We start from the raw sequence: 15,598 nt of genomic DNA on the forward strand, positions 1-15,598 counted from the left end.
GGGGAACTATCTCTAATGACCTTATTATCCTTAGCTCTGCATGTACCATTCCTGATGGAGGAGTTCTGCAACTTGGCATGAAGTTGGAGACGTCTTCTGTTTTGTTTCAAAGGCTCTCTTCCCAAAGTATATGCCTTATGTTTCTACACTGAAAGACCACATTTCAGTGAATTCTTTCAGTCTTTCAAAATGTTCCTATAATTCCTCCCTGCTGGCTTAGCATTTCATCACTGAAAACCTGGAAAATTATTATTTAGTGCTTCTTCAAAATGACTTTACAAATCATCTGTAAATTTGGATTCCATAGTTACCACCTATTCACTCAGAGAAGTACCTATTTGTCTGGAATGAATTAGGTAACTATTCTTGCATATTCAACCCAATTTTACCTGCATTTTATTTGTCGATACCTGTTTTGGTGAAAACCGTTGATCCAAACCCACTGGCCCTTGTATGAGAGGTATACTCTCTGGAAGACACAGGGCAGGAAAACAAAACCAGTAGTAGAAGTGGTACTTCTTTAGATCCTAGAATAAATAATATAAAATAGCATATTAGAATATCACCAATAATTAAGCTGAAATGTAGCCAATTAAGAGAGAAGAGCTGATGTACACAAAATTCTGTCCAGCTTGTCAAAGTTCTCATCTCCCAACAGTACTCATGATGGAATACAAGACTTCTCCCCAAGTACTTTCACATACCTCACACTAATAATACAAGATAAACATAACACACTTGATTTATTGACTGCTTCCTAATAGAAAATATACAGTAAGTAAATAACTGACCAAACTACCCTGGGCAGTAATATTATCATTCCATTTTATTGACAGAAAACTGAAGCTTAGAAAAAGGATTAAAGAACACGAACAGCAAAACACGGTAAGGGGCAGAGAAGGGATAAATAACTCTGCTTCCAAAACATAAGCTTTTCCACTGTACCACACATACTCCATGGACAATCGATGGAGGCTCGGCCTCCAAACATAGTTACCCTTCTCTTCATAATCCAGTAAGTTAAGCATGATAATAAGGAAGCTGTGATACTCACATACCTATTCATGTCTGAGATAATATAACGATGTTTTTGGAAATGCCTTACTGGTAAAATAATAGTCAATAATCTTTAAGCTTTTGCTATCCAATATGTACAAGGCAAAACATAAGACACTCTGATAAGATGAATAAACCCTAGTTCCCGCCACTGGACAGCTCACTTTCTTTTCTTTTTTTTGGAGACAAAAGTCTCATTATGTCGCCTGCAGTAGAGTGCCGTGACGTCACAGCAACCTCCAACTCTTGGGCTCAAGCAATTCTCTTGCCTCAGCCTCCCAAGTAGCTGGGATTACACGCACCCGCCACAGTGCCTGGCTATTTTTTGGTTGCAGTTGTCATTGTTGTTTAGCTGCCCAGGCTGGGTTCGAACCCACCCAGCCTCAGTGCATGTGGCTGGTGCCGTAACCACTGTGCTACGGGTGCCAAGCCAAGGGCAGCTCACTTTCTGCATAGAGCAGAGATAAAATCAATGTATGATTTACCTTAAGAGTCATAGAGAGGCGCTAAATACACTAAGGAGTACTAAGCACAGATAACAGAAGAGGTTACATCTTCCTGGGTGTATCTGGCCATTCCCTCACCAGGGGAAATGACCTGGAGAAAGGATTCATGAGGCTGTCCTTGACACTATCCCCACTCAGGCGTTTGGGGCCTTAATCACACGTGGTAGGATCCATGCGTGAGTAAGTCTTTAGCTACTTCCTCACCACCATTCTATGACCACTGACCACGAATGTAGTTTATGTGGCTACATTAATTATAATAAAAAAATAAAATTACTATTTCTTCTTGAATCTTGCTAAGAATGAAAATTGGACATTATTAGATGACTTTTTAAAATTGAGATATAAGTCACATACTACAAAATTTACCATGTTAAAGTATACAATTCAGTGGGATTTTTTTTTTTTTAGTATACTGATAAGTTGTACCACCATCACTACTAATTGCAGAATATTTTTATCACCCCAAAAAGAAATCCCCTATTAGCAGAAACTCTCCATTCTCTCTCCCCTCATCCGCTGATAACCACTAATCTAGTTTTTGTTTCTATGGATTTGCCTGTTCTGGAATTTTCATATAAATGGAGTCATACTTGATGACTTTTTTTTTTTTTTTTTTTTTGCAGTTTTTTGGCCAGGGCTGGATTTGAACCTGCCACCTCTGGTATATGGGGTCAAAGTCCTACTCCTTGAGCCACAGGCGCCGCCCCATAATTGATGACTTTTAAAACATAAATTTATATGCGAACATGCGCCCAGATGAGAAAGTCTAGTAATATGAACTAACTATAGTTTGTGCAGTCTCTAATTCTGCTACTAATTGATCAACTAAGAACAAACTCCTTTTCATGGTAGCAAAACAAACCGTAAAATTGAAATTAATGAAGTGTCTAGTTTTTTGAGTCCTAAAAATAGCAGAAAGGAAAGCGCAAACACCTCCACAGAGTATTCTCTCTTCTTTGTACTTAAATGATTTGTCATAACTGATCTTTAGTAAAAGGTTAAATAATTCAAAATGAAAGAACTCACAGATTCTTCTAAGAAATTTTATTAGGTCATCTTCAAAAGTCAAAAGGCTTGAATTTCATAGGATTCTTTTCAGGATACAAAGGATCCTCGATTAAATTAAACATAAAGCCCTTTGTGTCTGAAGATAGAGACTTTTAATTTTTTAAAAGCCAGGTGAAAAAACGTTCAGTAAAAAAGACAACAAGGCCAGCATGCATACCCTAGATCAGGGGTCCTCAAACTTTTTAAACAGGGGGCCAGTTCACTGTCCCTCAGACCACTGGAGGGCCAGACTATAGTTTAAAAAAAAACTATGAACAAACTCCTATGCACACTGCACATATCTTATTTTGAAGTAAAAAAACAAAACGGGAACAAATACAGTCACACCGCCTCATGTGGCCGCGGGCCGTAGTTTGAGGACCCCTGCCCTAGATAATACCTTAAAACTTCAAGTAAGAGTTAATGTTATTTTTCCCACGAAACACACATTGTCAATATGGTCTACTAATGAGAATTCTTGGTACAGAAAACATATTGATATTCAAGTAACTTGAAATCTTTAACTAGCAATACTTAAAATATATCCTATTGGAGGACATACAAAATTACTCAAATATAAGGACGAATTATAATTATTAATGCCGCATTGCACCTAGTAAGCTGACAAAAAAATGAAGCATTTTTCACTCTTCCTCACATTTTCTTGGAAAGCATTATAGCTTGTTAGAAAACGTGCTCTTTTTAGATAGCAACTCACTGATATGACCTAGTTTGATTCCTGTCATCCCCATCTTTGCGTTGGGCAATAAATCAGAGAGGCAGCACGCAGGAAAACGGGGAGAGAGGGAAGAAAATGGCAAGACCTACAACTTGGCACAAAAAAATGGGGAAGAGGATTGCTACCGAAGTTCACGATGTCATGATTAAAAAAACACTTAATACACAGCAACATTAATGTGTCTATATGCCAACTCCAAAGAACTTATTCTAAAACAAGAGAAAAAAGTCAATATGGGCAACATTATGATACGTATGTTGTTCAATATACTGCTTCACTTTTTATAGTAGTGAATACTAGACACAACTTAAATACACAATAGGAATTTATGGAACACGGTCGACATAGTAATAAAGGATATAGTTTTATACATACACATATACCTATATATGCATATATACATGTCTGTGGGTGCATGTATGCGTGTGCATGCTTGTGTGCGAGGGAGGATTCACTGCTGGCATCTTACACGCAACCTTTCCCTACTTTTCCCTACTTTCTCCCTTACCAAGGCCAAGGGCAGGTTGTTCCCTCCAGCTCCTTAACCCTTCTTTCCTAGGCGGCAAATGTTACCCTAATGTGATTTCTTTTCCTCTTCAAGGCCGCCCTTAATGTTCATTTTAATTAGATCTCACCTACAAAAAACATTTTTCTTTCTTAAAAAAAAGAAAAAAATCCACAATTGTGTGGTCAAGGCATTTGGTGATCTCTAATCCCAGAAAGCTCTTTCTCTTATTTGTTTGGACCCAGCCACTAAGCTCTGCAGGATTGTGTCAAAGATTTTAGCAACATTAAAACCACTTCTCCCTGAACCTGACTTTATCGTGTCTTGAATAACAAGAGGTGGGTCACTGTGCTGTATACACTATATATCTACTGCCGATATCATCAATAGGGATGAATTGATATTGCATTGGTAATAGGTGCTGGCACCATCTGCCCACAAGTCAAGTGAACATTTCTTTCTTTAACAGCTATAACTCCTGTAACACAAGCTTCAGAAAGAAGATAGTAGGCTGTACTACTGGAACACCGTGCTGAGCCAGGGGGTTTCTCTAGTCTCCATGCAACAGAGAACTCATTTACTTACTGCAAATGTCAAGAGGAGGAACTTGTTGAGGAATACAGGGTTTTCAAGAGCAGCACCCGATTTTATGGCTTCCCATATCTGCCAGAAGAAGAAAAGTGTCAAGTCAGGTTACGGGCCGGTGTTGAGATTCTCACTTTCAAGCAAAGCACGGAACTGAAAAGCACTTCTTCCCTACAGCACCACTTATCCCAGCAATGAAGTGGGTCCTTCCCTCACTGTCTACTCCACACTCCCTCTCCATTGGCCACACTCGCTTTAGTGTCTGGGTGAAGTAACAGAGCCCAGATGTCTCCTCTCAGCAGTCCTTGTACAGAGGAGGCAACCAGTCCATTTTCATGCCTCCGTGATTTTCTTTAGCTAATATGTACCTGCCGTCTACTATATACCAGCTACATCGGGATTAGAGAAATAAAAGATACAGTCAGTCCCTTCCCTCAAGACACTCACAGTCCAGAGAGAGAGACAGGCATAAACATGCAACTTCAACATTATGAGATTTGCTGTCACAGAAGTATGTAAAATTCCTGGGAGAAATTCTCCCCAGACTCGGCTGGGAGGGGCTCCTGTACAAAGTGATTTGAAATACATAGAAGAGATTTCCTGGAGCCTTGTTTGGGATTATCTTGCCCCAGGAGATGAAGAAAGGAGAATGAACTTCAAGTTTATGTCTACTCAGCAAGTACTGAGACTCGGAGCCAAAGCTGGTGCTGGTCAGCAGCTGCAGATCACAAGATGTTCTAGCAGCTAAGATTAGTTACTAAACGTTGTGTTACTAAGCAAGTTGAAACAGTTGTGCTAATAAGAGCCATTCCGCAAGTATGGATGTAAGGAGGAAACAGCAAAGAGAAGCAGCTCCTGCTACTGACCGAATGACCTTGGAGGGCGTGGCCACTGAAGAGAAGCCTCCACTTTCTGACACGGCAGGGAGTGTCTGCCGGGGCAGAACCGCTGGGAGAGGTCTGAGCCCCAGACAAGGGGTGGGATCCCATAGTGGATGAAACCTGATTCAACTCTTTGACGATTCCCTTTTAAGCAAACAGCCAAAGCAGAAGGCCCAGCAGCAATCAAACCACTGGTTAAGAAAAATGACCATCCCCACCTGAGTCACAGCTGCATCCATCACCGGATACCAGGGATCTGACCACGGCACTAGCGTCAATAAGACTTCTGGTGGTTTGTTTGTTTGTTTTTAAGACTAGTTTGTTTTGTTCGTTTTTAAGACTAGTGTAAAAATTCCTTGATTAAGTGGATAATCCCCTCCCACCCAATTTTAATTCCTCTCACTAACTCAGATGGGAAAAAGCAAAAGAAAGATATTCCAGGTAAAGAGAACATCATATCCTGAGGAGAGGAGAGAGAACAGAGAGTAGGTGAAGGGAGACACACATGAGTTGCCGTGCCTAAGTCAGAGAACGAAGGACAAGAGCATAGGTCAGAAGGGCAAAGAGGTTGGCAGGGCCACGCCATAGAGGGCCTTGAAAACCAGACAAAGTAGACCAGAGGTAAGTCTGAAGACACTGGGCAGACTAAATGGTAATCTCCTACAGCGTGATGGTACACAGGGCTGACAAACAAGGAGCAAAGCACCCAGAGGCATTCAGCCCCAGGAGTGTAACTCTCATGGAGAGGTCTGGCTGCTCCAAAATGCTAACTAGTCATCAGCAGCAAAGCTGATTTCTGAACCTCTGCCCTGCCATGAATTTCTGGCCCACCCAGGTAAGGGCCTGCATGTCTTATCCCTGACCTTCCCACCAACACAGAAGGAGAGAGCTGGGAGTATTCTCTCTGCAGAAATAAACCAAAGTCTGAAAACATCTTGGAGAACCTATCCTACGCTAGTTTCTGCGACAGATTTACATTCCTGATCAGAAACACTGCACCTGCCAGAAGCACAGAAAATATGGCATATAGGTTTTCCCAGCTAACCTCATTTGCTGCTTGTTCCAAAAGGAGCTTCTTATCTGCAGTCTTGAAAGACTCGAGTGTGTTGGTATTATATAGTGTTCCAACAGCTGGGCAGCAGTGGGCTGGGGTGGGAGCACTCCTAGACACGAAGAAACAGAGTTAGGTATAGCCGAGACTCCAAGAGCTGGGGGCAACCAATAAACCACTGCAGTAGTAGAAGACAAAGGATATTGCTCTATAGGACGAACAGAAGATTGATACTTCTTTAGAAAAAGACAAACAGCATTGCTCATGCACTAAAAAACAGGCACCATTCCCCTCCTCAAAGCCTTCATTTTCCCTTTACCCTCATGTCTTGGTATGCTATTCAATTGTCCCCCAAATATAAGTTCATTTCCTATTTTGTATTCTTTCTCATCTTTAATCTAAAAAAGAAACATTATTTATTGAGCCAAGAATTGTTCAAGGTTTGATTCTTTTTTTTTTGTTGTTGTTGTTGCAGTTTGGCCAGGGCTGGGTTCGAACCTGCCACCCTCAGTATATGGGGCCGGTGCCCTACCCATTGAGCCACAGGCACCGCTCAAGGTTTGAATTCTTAAAACAGCTGGTTCCCCCATTTAAAGGTTTAAGCAACTTGCCTAAGGTCACACAATAATAGGAAGAGCTAGAATCCGACATCAGAACTAGTTTTCTCCCAGGTGCTATCCACCATCTGCCCAGACTCTCGTGGGCTTCGGGGCTCTGCTCCAGTCTCTCCTCTTCCAGGAAGCCATTTCCTATTTTCTCTTATAAGAGTTGGAACATAAAACTGAGCATGGTATTTTTTTTTTTTTTTTGGCCGGGGCTGGGTTTGAACCCGCCACCTCTGGCATATGGGACCGGCGCCCTACCCGCTGAGCCACAGGAGCCACCCGTGAGCATGATATTTTAACAGCACTTTCAAGAACAACAGTCAAATCCATCCAACTGAAGGACAGGCAGCTCCTTGAGGGCAGGGAGCATGATTTTTCCTGACTGTCCCACGACCTAACCAACTCCAAACAGGACTCTCACAGAACTGCTGCTGAGCAAACCCTGCTGGTTGAGTCACACAGACAAAATGAATTACTCCTGGGCTACCTGTCAATCTATTATGCCATGTGGTTTATACACCTCACACGGCCCCCAAAGACCTGTGGGTCCTCAGCGTAGTCAAAGCCAGGAGAGAAGGAGAAGAATTGGTCCTGAACACAAATTCAGATGTGGGCAAATTGGGTCTTTTCTCTGAAATGATTAACTTGTGTTTCTGAGATTACAGATGCTAAATGAAAATATTCATTTCATCAGTAGCCCAATACCGTTATCACTTACAACTGCAGCAGAGAGGATGCATTTTTACTGATTGCACTGATGGCAGCTGTACAGTTTAGAAGATCCAGTATCTTCTCATTCAAAGTTTGTCCAAAATTAGGTTCAGGGGGCTGAAAGAGAAGTGATTTAAACCCAGACCAGGTGTGAAGGGGTAAAATGAGTGATGATGGCTCTGCCAAATGCCATCTGTAAGGCTCCAATGCCAAGTCTTAGGGGACAGGGAACTTTCAAGGGCCAGAGCCTTCTTTCAGGAGCTATGAGTCAGCACACCACAGGTTGTTTTGTCACCACACTCTTCCAAGAAAAGAATATTTTTCATTCAGGTGAGATGAGGACATCAAAGACGGTCTTAAGAGAAAAATCACAAAGGGGCAAGATTAAGTCTAGAGGAAGGAGAAGTAAAAACAGAGCAGCCGGCAAACTAGGCCTTCTCCAGACTTGACTTTATGAAATTATTGCTGAAAAGGAGGGAGGATGCAAGATCTGATTTGGACATACACACACAGAGGAAGGTGCCCTTCATCCTTAATGTCCAAACCTCCCAGGTAGGTCAGAGCCATGCCAAAGCCTCACTGTGAGAAGGGAGGAAACGACATGCCCAAAACTCGAGCGACGGCCAACATGGCTGGGCTCCCAGGAACATCAGCACTTAAGCAAGTTAATTAGCAAGGACAATCTGAAGTTTTAAAGGAGAAACATTTTTCATGACTAAAGTTCCACCAGGGAAATGAATTTTAAAAAGTGATAATGAGAGGAAAAGAGCCTGAGACAAGGGGACAAGAGAATTTAGTTCAAATTCTGGTTCTGACACTTATTAGTTCTCTATGATTCCATTTATATGAAATCTCCAGAACAGGCAAATCCTCAGAGGTAGAAAAGTCGATTCCTGGATGCCCAGGGCTGCAGGGTTGGGAAGAAGGGGATGGAGAGTGACTGCTGAGGGTTATAAAAATGTTCTGGTTGTACAACTCTGTGAATCTACTAAAAATCACTGAATTTTACCTTTTAAAGGAGTGAATGTGGTGGTGTGTGAATAATATCTCACTACAGCTGTTAAAATACGTCGAACTAGAAATCTTCCCCAACTAAGACAACAGTGAGCTCTCAACGATACCTATCACTGAGCAGAGCTTGCTCTTTAAACCTAGAGGATAAATCTTCGCCCCACATGCCCACGGGGAACCCCGGGAGCCTGGGAAGTCACAATGGTGGCTAGGGACTTGCTGTGTTGTCACTTCTCCTTTTTGGTAACAATCTCTGAGGAGTTTCTGTTTATAACATCCTCTAACAGGGTCCACTTTCTATCAGTCACAACACATTCCATTTTGACAGCCATACTCTTAGACTGCTTTTAATTCAACTCAACAGTTATTTGAGCAACTAATACATGGGGAATAAGACAGACACAGCCTGTACCCGGCACGGCTGATCATGCACATGACTCCTACTACCCTAGCTACTTCCTCAGTGCTTTGAGGGCAAGGATGATGCCTTCTATTTCTCTAAGCCCAATGGGAGGTTTAGAAAACAAAATTAGTTCTCAGGAGTAAAGACAAACATGCCTTAAGGGAAAGAGGTGCACAGAAATGGTCCTCATTCAAACATTTGTCACTTGAGACCCAGGAAAAGGAAAAAAAAAATTTTATTTTATTTTTTTTTTTTTTGTAGAGACAGAGTCTCACTTTATGGCCCTCGGTAGGGTGCTGTGGCCTCACACAGCTCACAGCAACCTCCAACTCCTGGGCTTAAGCGATTCTCCTGCCTCAGCCTCCCGAGTAGCTGGGACCACAGGCGCCCACCACAACGCCCGGCTAGGAAAAAAAAAATTTTTACCAGTTTCACATTGGTATAGGGATTGTTGACTGAAATTTACAGAACCTCTCAAGTTCGCCACTCAAAAGACTGTTAACAAACTGGTCAACATTTGGAGGTGGTCAAATAAGGAGCTAGGCCTGCTGTGCTGATGTGCACACGTGGTGCATGTCCAGTCCATGAAAATTAGGTCAGCTTGAGGTGGTCAGTGTGGAGAAGTGCTCAGCTATGGAGGTTCTACTGTATTTCCCACTTCTTCAGTGAAAACAGAAAACATCCATGATACTTGCAGATGGGCACCGTATTTCCCAGTCCTCCTTGTAAAACAGGGAAAGCAATGGGCTCTCCCCAGGGGATCCTAGTGAAGTGATGCTTATCTCTTCCCAGCCAGGGACTTTAGGAGTTGGGGTGTGTGTCCTCCACCTGTTTTCACCCTGGCTCTCTTTCCTCATTAACCTGTTGCTACCTGAAAGTGACGACTCAGTCTTAACCAGCGCCCAAGGCAAAGCCCTCAGGGATGATGGAACTGCAAGATGGAAAAAGACTGGACTACCGGCCGTGGAATATTAAATGAGCAAGAAATAAAATTCCTTTGTGTTTGGGCTCTTAGATTTTGGGGTCTGATTCAGCAGTCACCCTACTGGATCTCAGGATGCTACAAGACAGCATCTCCAGTTCAAGTTAGTTAGTACCTGATAAAATACTACTTGACTGGCAGTTCACCTAACACAATTTAGAGAATAGGCTCCTCGTGTTGCTAACCGCTGGCAGAGACCCATAGGACTTCCAGGGACGCAGAGTAAAGATTTATCTGGTGCTAGGCAAGGATGGGATACTCTTGGCATCTGTAAGTAAGTACTAGGATTGTTAGCTCTTCACCTGCACCTTATTCCTCTCTGTATGCTCAATGCCTAGCACATTCTGTCATCACGACACAGAGGAAGCAGTCGGCAAGTATTTCTGAAATAATTCTCCACATTTATTACAGCACTGAGCACCTTGCAAGTATTTGTCTTCTACCTCTCTGTCATAGCACAGTGGAGCTGTGGCATTTCATAAGTCTTTGTATTCCTGATACCTATACACCCTAAATTTTTGTAGACGTTCACTCTTTAATGAACAAATTCATAAGATTTTCCCTACAAACCCGGGCAGATATATGGCAATAAAGACAGAGTAATAATAATGCAAATAATTTGGATATAAAGAACTTATGCCTTCTGAGGGGCCTCAAGCACCTTCATGAAACTTCCCAGCCATCCCTACAAAGAAGTACTTATAAAATCAGACTTTAAGTCCTGGAAGGAACACTGGGAGCCAAGAGCCCATTTTTAGAGATGAGAAAACAGAAGCCAAGAAAACCAAAAGGGCTTAGCAAAGGAACACAGTTAATGAGCCACAGATCCCAAGTCTTTGAACTTCAAATCCAGGGCTGTGTTCACAAGAGTAGAGACTAGACCTTGCTCCTGCTCACCTCCTCCAGTCTACCAGATGGAATGAAGCAGTTGTTGTGCAAGTCATAACTGCAGGGTCACAGATTGTCTTATCTCTTTCGGCCAAAATTTCTGGGTTATTAATGTTGAAGACACTTGGATTTTCTTTTTCTTTTTTTTTTTTTTTGTAGAGACAGAGTTTCACCTTATGGCCCTTGGTAGAGTGCCGTGGCGTCACACAGCTCACAGCAACCTCCAACTCCTAGGCTTAAGCAATTCTCTTGCCTCAGCCTCCCGAGTAGTGGACACCTGGATTTTCTAATAAGATCAAATCTAACTTCTATGAACTGCTTTTTTGCTAATTAATTGCTCCAGCGAATAAAATTATTAAAATCTTAAAAATCAAACAAAATTTCAGTCTATTATCAGAATAAGGATAGGAGTAAGGCTAGTTGAGATGAATATTAGATTTTATATAATTATATAAAACTATACTGCCAATATCCCCTCTTTCCTATCTTCAGACAAGTTAATGCTTGTACATTTCTAATACTTTCCTCATTATATTGCAATTACTACAAAATAAGTTATTTTTGACAAAATAGGGAGAGAGATTGCTAGGATTTAATTTGTTCTGACAAGTAATCACAAGAAATTTATGATGGAGCAAGAAAGCTCCAAGGGGAACAAGAAACATCAATATATAACATTTTTAAAGATACAAGACTAGCACCATTTTGGATTTGTTATGCTTTTAAATTTTGCAATTTGATTGAGATAATTGAACAAAATGTATTGATTTTTTTGAAATTAAAAAAATATATATCCTAGGGACACCATTTTAAATAACATAACCTTTGACTACTGCCACTTTCAAAAGCCAAGCCAACCTGACCTCTTCACCTTCCTAAAATCCCTTGGTTGCTGAGGTATAAACAAAGCAGGAAAAGTGGGCCTCCTTTAATTTTTTAACCTCCGATAACCTTTAAAGCCCCTTACTATGGTTTTGGCTCCATCCTTCTGCGTAGACTTCAGTTTGAGAAACTGAATTCTTAAGGACTACAACAAACCCAAAGCCATTGCACTGAACTCTGACCTCTGTGCTTCTGACCTTGCTGACCTTCTCTTGCCTTCCTGAGATCCTCTCCTTTGGGTTCTCTAACACTTTTCTGCTTCTTATCTAACAATCCCTGTGTCCTTTACTAGTTCTGTCTTCTCATTCCCCTCCCTAATAGAGCCAGTCACTGTCTGGGCCTTTTGTTCTTCTTTACGTTATCTGAATGCCCCTGAACCTACAATGGGGTTACATCCTGATACGCTTATCATAAGCGGGATACCATAAGTCAGAAGCATTTAACACACCCAACCTGCCAGACATCATAGCTTAGCCTAGCCTACCCTGACACGTGCTCAGAACACTTACAGGAGTTGGGCAAAAGCATCTTACACAAAGCCTGTTTTATAATAAAGTGTTGAATATCTTACGTAATTTACTGAATACTGTAATGAAAATTTTAAAAGGGGGAGTAGTCATATGGGTGCTCGAAGTACAGTTTCGAATGAATTATACTACTTTTATACCACCATAAAGTTGAAAAATGGTTAAGCTGAGCCATCATGCGTCAGGCACCACCTGTGCTCTCTCGTTACAGCCCCCTCTACGCGGAGGTCTCCCAAATCCAGTCCAACCTTCCCCTTGACTCAGTTCCTCCTGGACATTCCTAGTGGTCTCTGTCATTTCAGACTCAACATGTTCAAAACGAACCTTTTCTCCTCCTAAAAACATAGCCCCTCCTGGCTTCTCTATTTCCATAAGACAGTAAAATCCCGCTGGAAGACTTCAGAAGTACAGGGTGTCCCAAAAGTTGCCAGACATAGGGAAAACGGGAAATTTAGTTACCCATAGGGAAAATGGGTAACTACATGTACATTTATCTACAGAATATTCATTACAAAATTTTACAAAGAGGAGGCCAGAAACATACTTTGTAAACGTTTTATAAAGTTTTGCGATGAATATTTTGTAAATAAAGGTATATACAGTGCATATATGGCAACTTCATGGGTGACTTCTGGGCCACCCTGTATATTTCTGAATACATTTTTATTTTTCTTTCACCCTTGTTTTCTAAATTTAGCTAGGTGTGACCTTGGGCAAGCCAGTTTTACCTTTTGCTGCATGCTTTCCTCATCTGAGAAAGAGGAAAATCACACCTGACAGATCTGAAAGAATTATATTTATGTAGGTGCCTAGCTAATTAAGTGCTCAATAAATGTCTCTCCTCTCTAGCAACTCCCCACAACTCCCAAGCAAAAAACCAAAATTCTGTAAGGGCTTATCTATCATACTGTTTTGAATCATCCCCACAATGCCTTGCACAGTGGCTTGTATACAGAAGTAGCCTAATAAACATTTATTGATCAATGCCCACGTATAAGCAACTAAAGTAGTAAATTAAGAAGTACCAATAGGCGGCGCCCGTAGCTCAGTGGGTAGGGTGCCAGCCATATACACGGAGGCTGGTGGGTTTGAACCCAGCCGGGCCAGCTAAAACAATAACAATGGCAACAAAAAAAGTAGCCGGGCATTGTGGCGGGCACCTGTAGTCCCAGTTACTTGGGGAGCTGAGGTAAGAGAATTGCTTAAGCCCAAGTGTTGGAAGTTGCTGTGAGAGCTGTGACGCCACTGCACTCTACCCAGGGTGACAGCTTGAGAGTTTGTCTCAAAAAAAAAAAGGTACTAATAATGGATTCACAAAATGTTAACCACAATCAAAATCAAAAGGGATGTTGATATGTCTCAATAAATCTAGATGGTACTTGACCCCTTAAATATCTGCTGATAAAATGAACCAGACAGATCTAAGCATCTAGCACTGGTCTCCATAGATCCTCTGCAAGAAATGCTGACTCTGCTTACCTGGAATTCCCCTAGTTCCTCCTGTGATGGAGGCAAAAACATTCACCCCTCACCAAAAGCAAACAGTATTCTTTACTTTAGATTTTGAACAAATACTTACATGTCAAATGCACTGAACTCCAATGTTAAGCGAGCTGGCAGCCCAGCAGAATCACCTGGACAGAAGCATTATCACATTTTCAATTAATCAGAAATAGCACCTTCTATATCGAAAATGTCTGTGAATAGTTTTGTTCTCTTTCTTGAGCCCAAAGTGCCCCCATCCAATTCCTGCAGGGGTGAGGAACCTGCAGCCTTCTGATTTCAGGATCATCCTTCTTTTAAGCACCAAATGAGTCAAGAAAAGTTTCGTGTTTCTCCGCTGTACCACTTTTATAAAAATAAAAGGATTTCTTTTTTTCTTTTTTTTTTTTGTAGAGACAGAGTCTCACTGTACCGCCCTCGGGTAGAGTGCCATGACGTCACACGGCTCACAGCAACCTCTAACTCTTGGGCTTACGCGATTCTCTTGTCTCAGCCTCCCGCCACAACACCCGGCTCTTTTTTGGTTGCAGTTTGGCCGGGGCTGGGTTTGAACCCGCCATCCTCGGCATATGGGGCCAGCGCCCTACTCACTGAGCCACAGGCGCTGCCCAAAATAAAAGGATTTCTTATGTAAAATTCAGATTCACTCAAAAAGCCATATTTAAGATCTAGAAAGGCCACAAGTTCCTTTAAGGCCACAAATTCCCCACCCCTGAATAATACAGTAGAACCTCTGTAATTGGACCACTCGAGGGACTGTAACAAACTGGTCAACATATGAAGGTGTCCAGCATAAGGAACCAGGCCTACTGCACTGATACACACATGTGGTGCACGTCTGGTCTATGAAAAGTAGGTCAACTTAAGGAGGGAGGTGGTCAACCACGTAGGGTCTACTGTATGTGAACAGATACTGGCAGAATGTAACAGAGCTCTTGTGAACATGAGAGATTTGCCCATCTCAAAAGAATATTAAAAAGATTCAGTGGCAAAAATTTCCAATCACTTCCCCCAGCAATGCTAAGTAATCAATATTATTATTTAAATTATATATCACATATAATATATAATAATATATGATGTGTATTATTTAAATTAATAACTTGGTTTCAGCACTACTCCCTTTCTTCTCCCTGCAACAGGGGAAAAGGAATGAAAATGAACTTGTGTCAAAAGCCAGGAAGTAACATAGAAACCACTGAAGAGTGTTGGTTACAAATGACAAGGGCGTCCCTTTCTATAGGAAAACCAGCACTATACTGGAGGACAGAGAGGATAACAGAAGACCAGGGAGGTGGCGTTCACCAACACTACCATTGTAGTAATAACCCTTGATGTCCTTGGGGGCTTCATCTAGCCGATATTCGTTCAGTTTCTTCTGGGTCAACTCATGCCAGAATCCGACATCCAAGGCACTGCTGAAGGGGGCGAACTGCAATTTGGAGAGTCCAGGATCCCCTGGAGCTGCCGCCATTATCTGCTGCCTACCAGAAAACAAAAAACACCACCACAAAATAGCATACCCCCACAAAACTTGGTGAGAAAGTACATTTGTAGTAAAGCTTAATTCAAACAACAACAAAATCAAACAAAAGTAATGAGAGGTATACAGTCTACCTTAAGACACAACTTTTTAAAAAAAAATTGTGGTAAAAAATAGATAACATATAATGTACCATCTTGACCATTTTGAAGTATTCAGCTCAGCAGTAT

General features: G+C 41.7%; 1 protein-coding gene across 3 annotated transcripts in view; it reads right to left on the bottom strand.

Moving 5' to 3' along the window:
- The window catches only part of ATG7 (autophagy related 7), a 273,640-nt gene that overhangs the window by 230,144 nt on the left and 27,898 nt on the right, over window positions 1–15,598 (bottom strand). For all 3 annotated transcript variants that reach the window (XM_053600407.1, XM_053600408.1, XM_053600406.1), the window contains exons 2-6: window positions 15,200–15,369; window positions 13,962–14,016; window positions 6,368–6,485; window positions 4,442–4,519; window positions 411–527 (exon numbers count right to left, since the gene is read on the bottom strand). In XM_053600407.1, coding sequence (XP_053456382.1) covers window positions 411–527; window positions 4,442–4,519; window positions 6,368–6,485; window positions 13,962–14,016; window positions 15,200–15,359 — 528 coding nt within the window. In that variant the 5' untranslated portion in view covers window positions 15,360–15,369. The remainder of the gene's footprint in view (window positions 1–410; window positions 528–4,441; window positions 4,520–6,367; window positions 6,486–13,961; window positions 14,017–15,199; window positions 15,370–15,598) is intronic.

The sequence above is a fragment of the Nycticebus coucang genome, chromosome 8 (assembly GCF_027406575.1).
Source record: "Nycticebus coucang isolate mNycCou1 chromosome 8, mNycCou1.pri, whole genome shotgun sequence".
NCBI classification, from domain to species: Eukaryota; Metazoa; Chordata; class Mammalia; order Primates; family Lorisidae; genus Nycticebus; species Nycticebus coucang.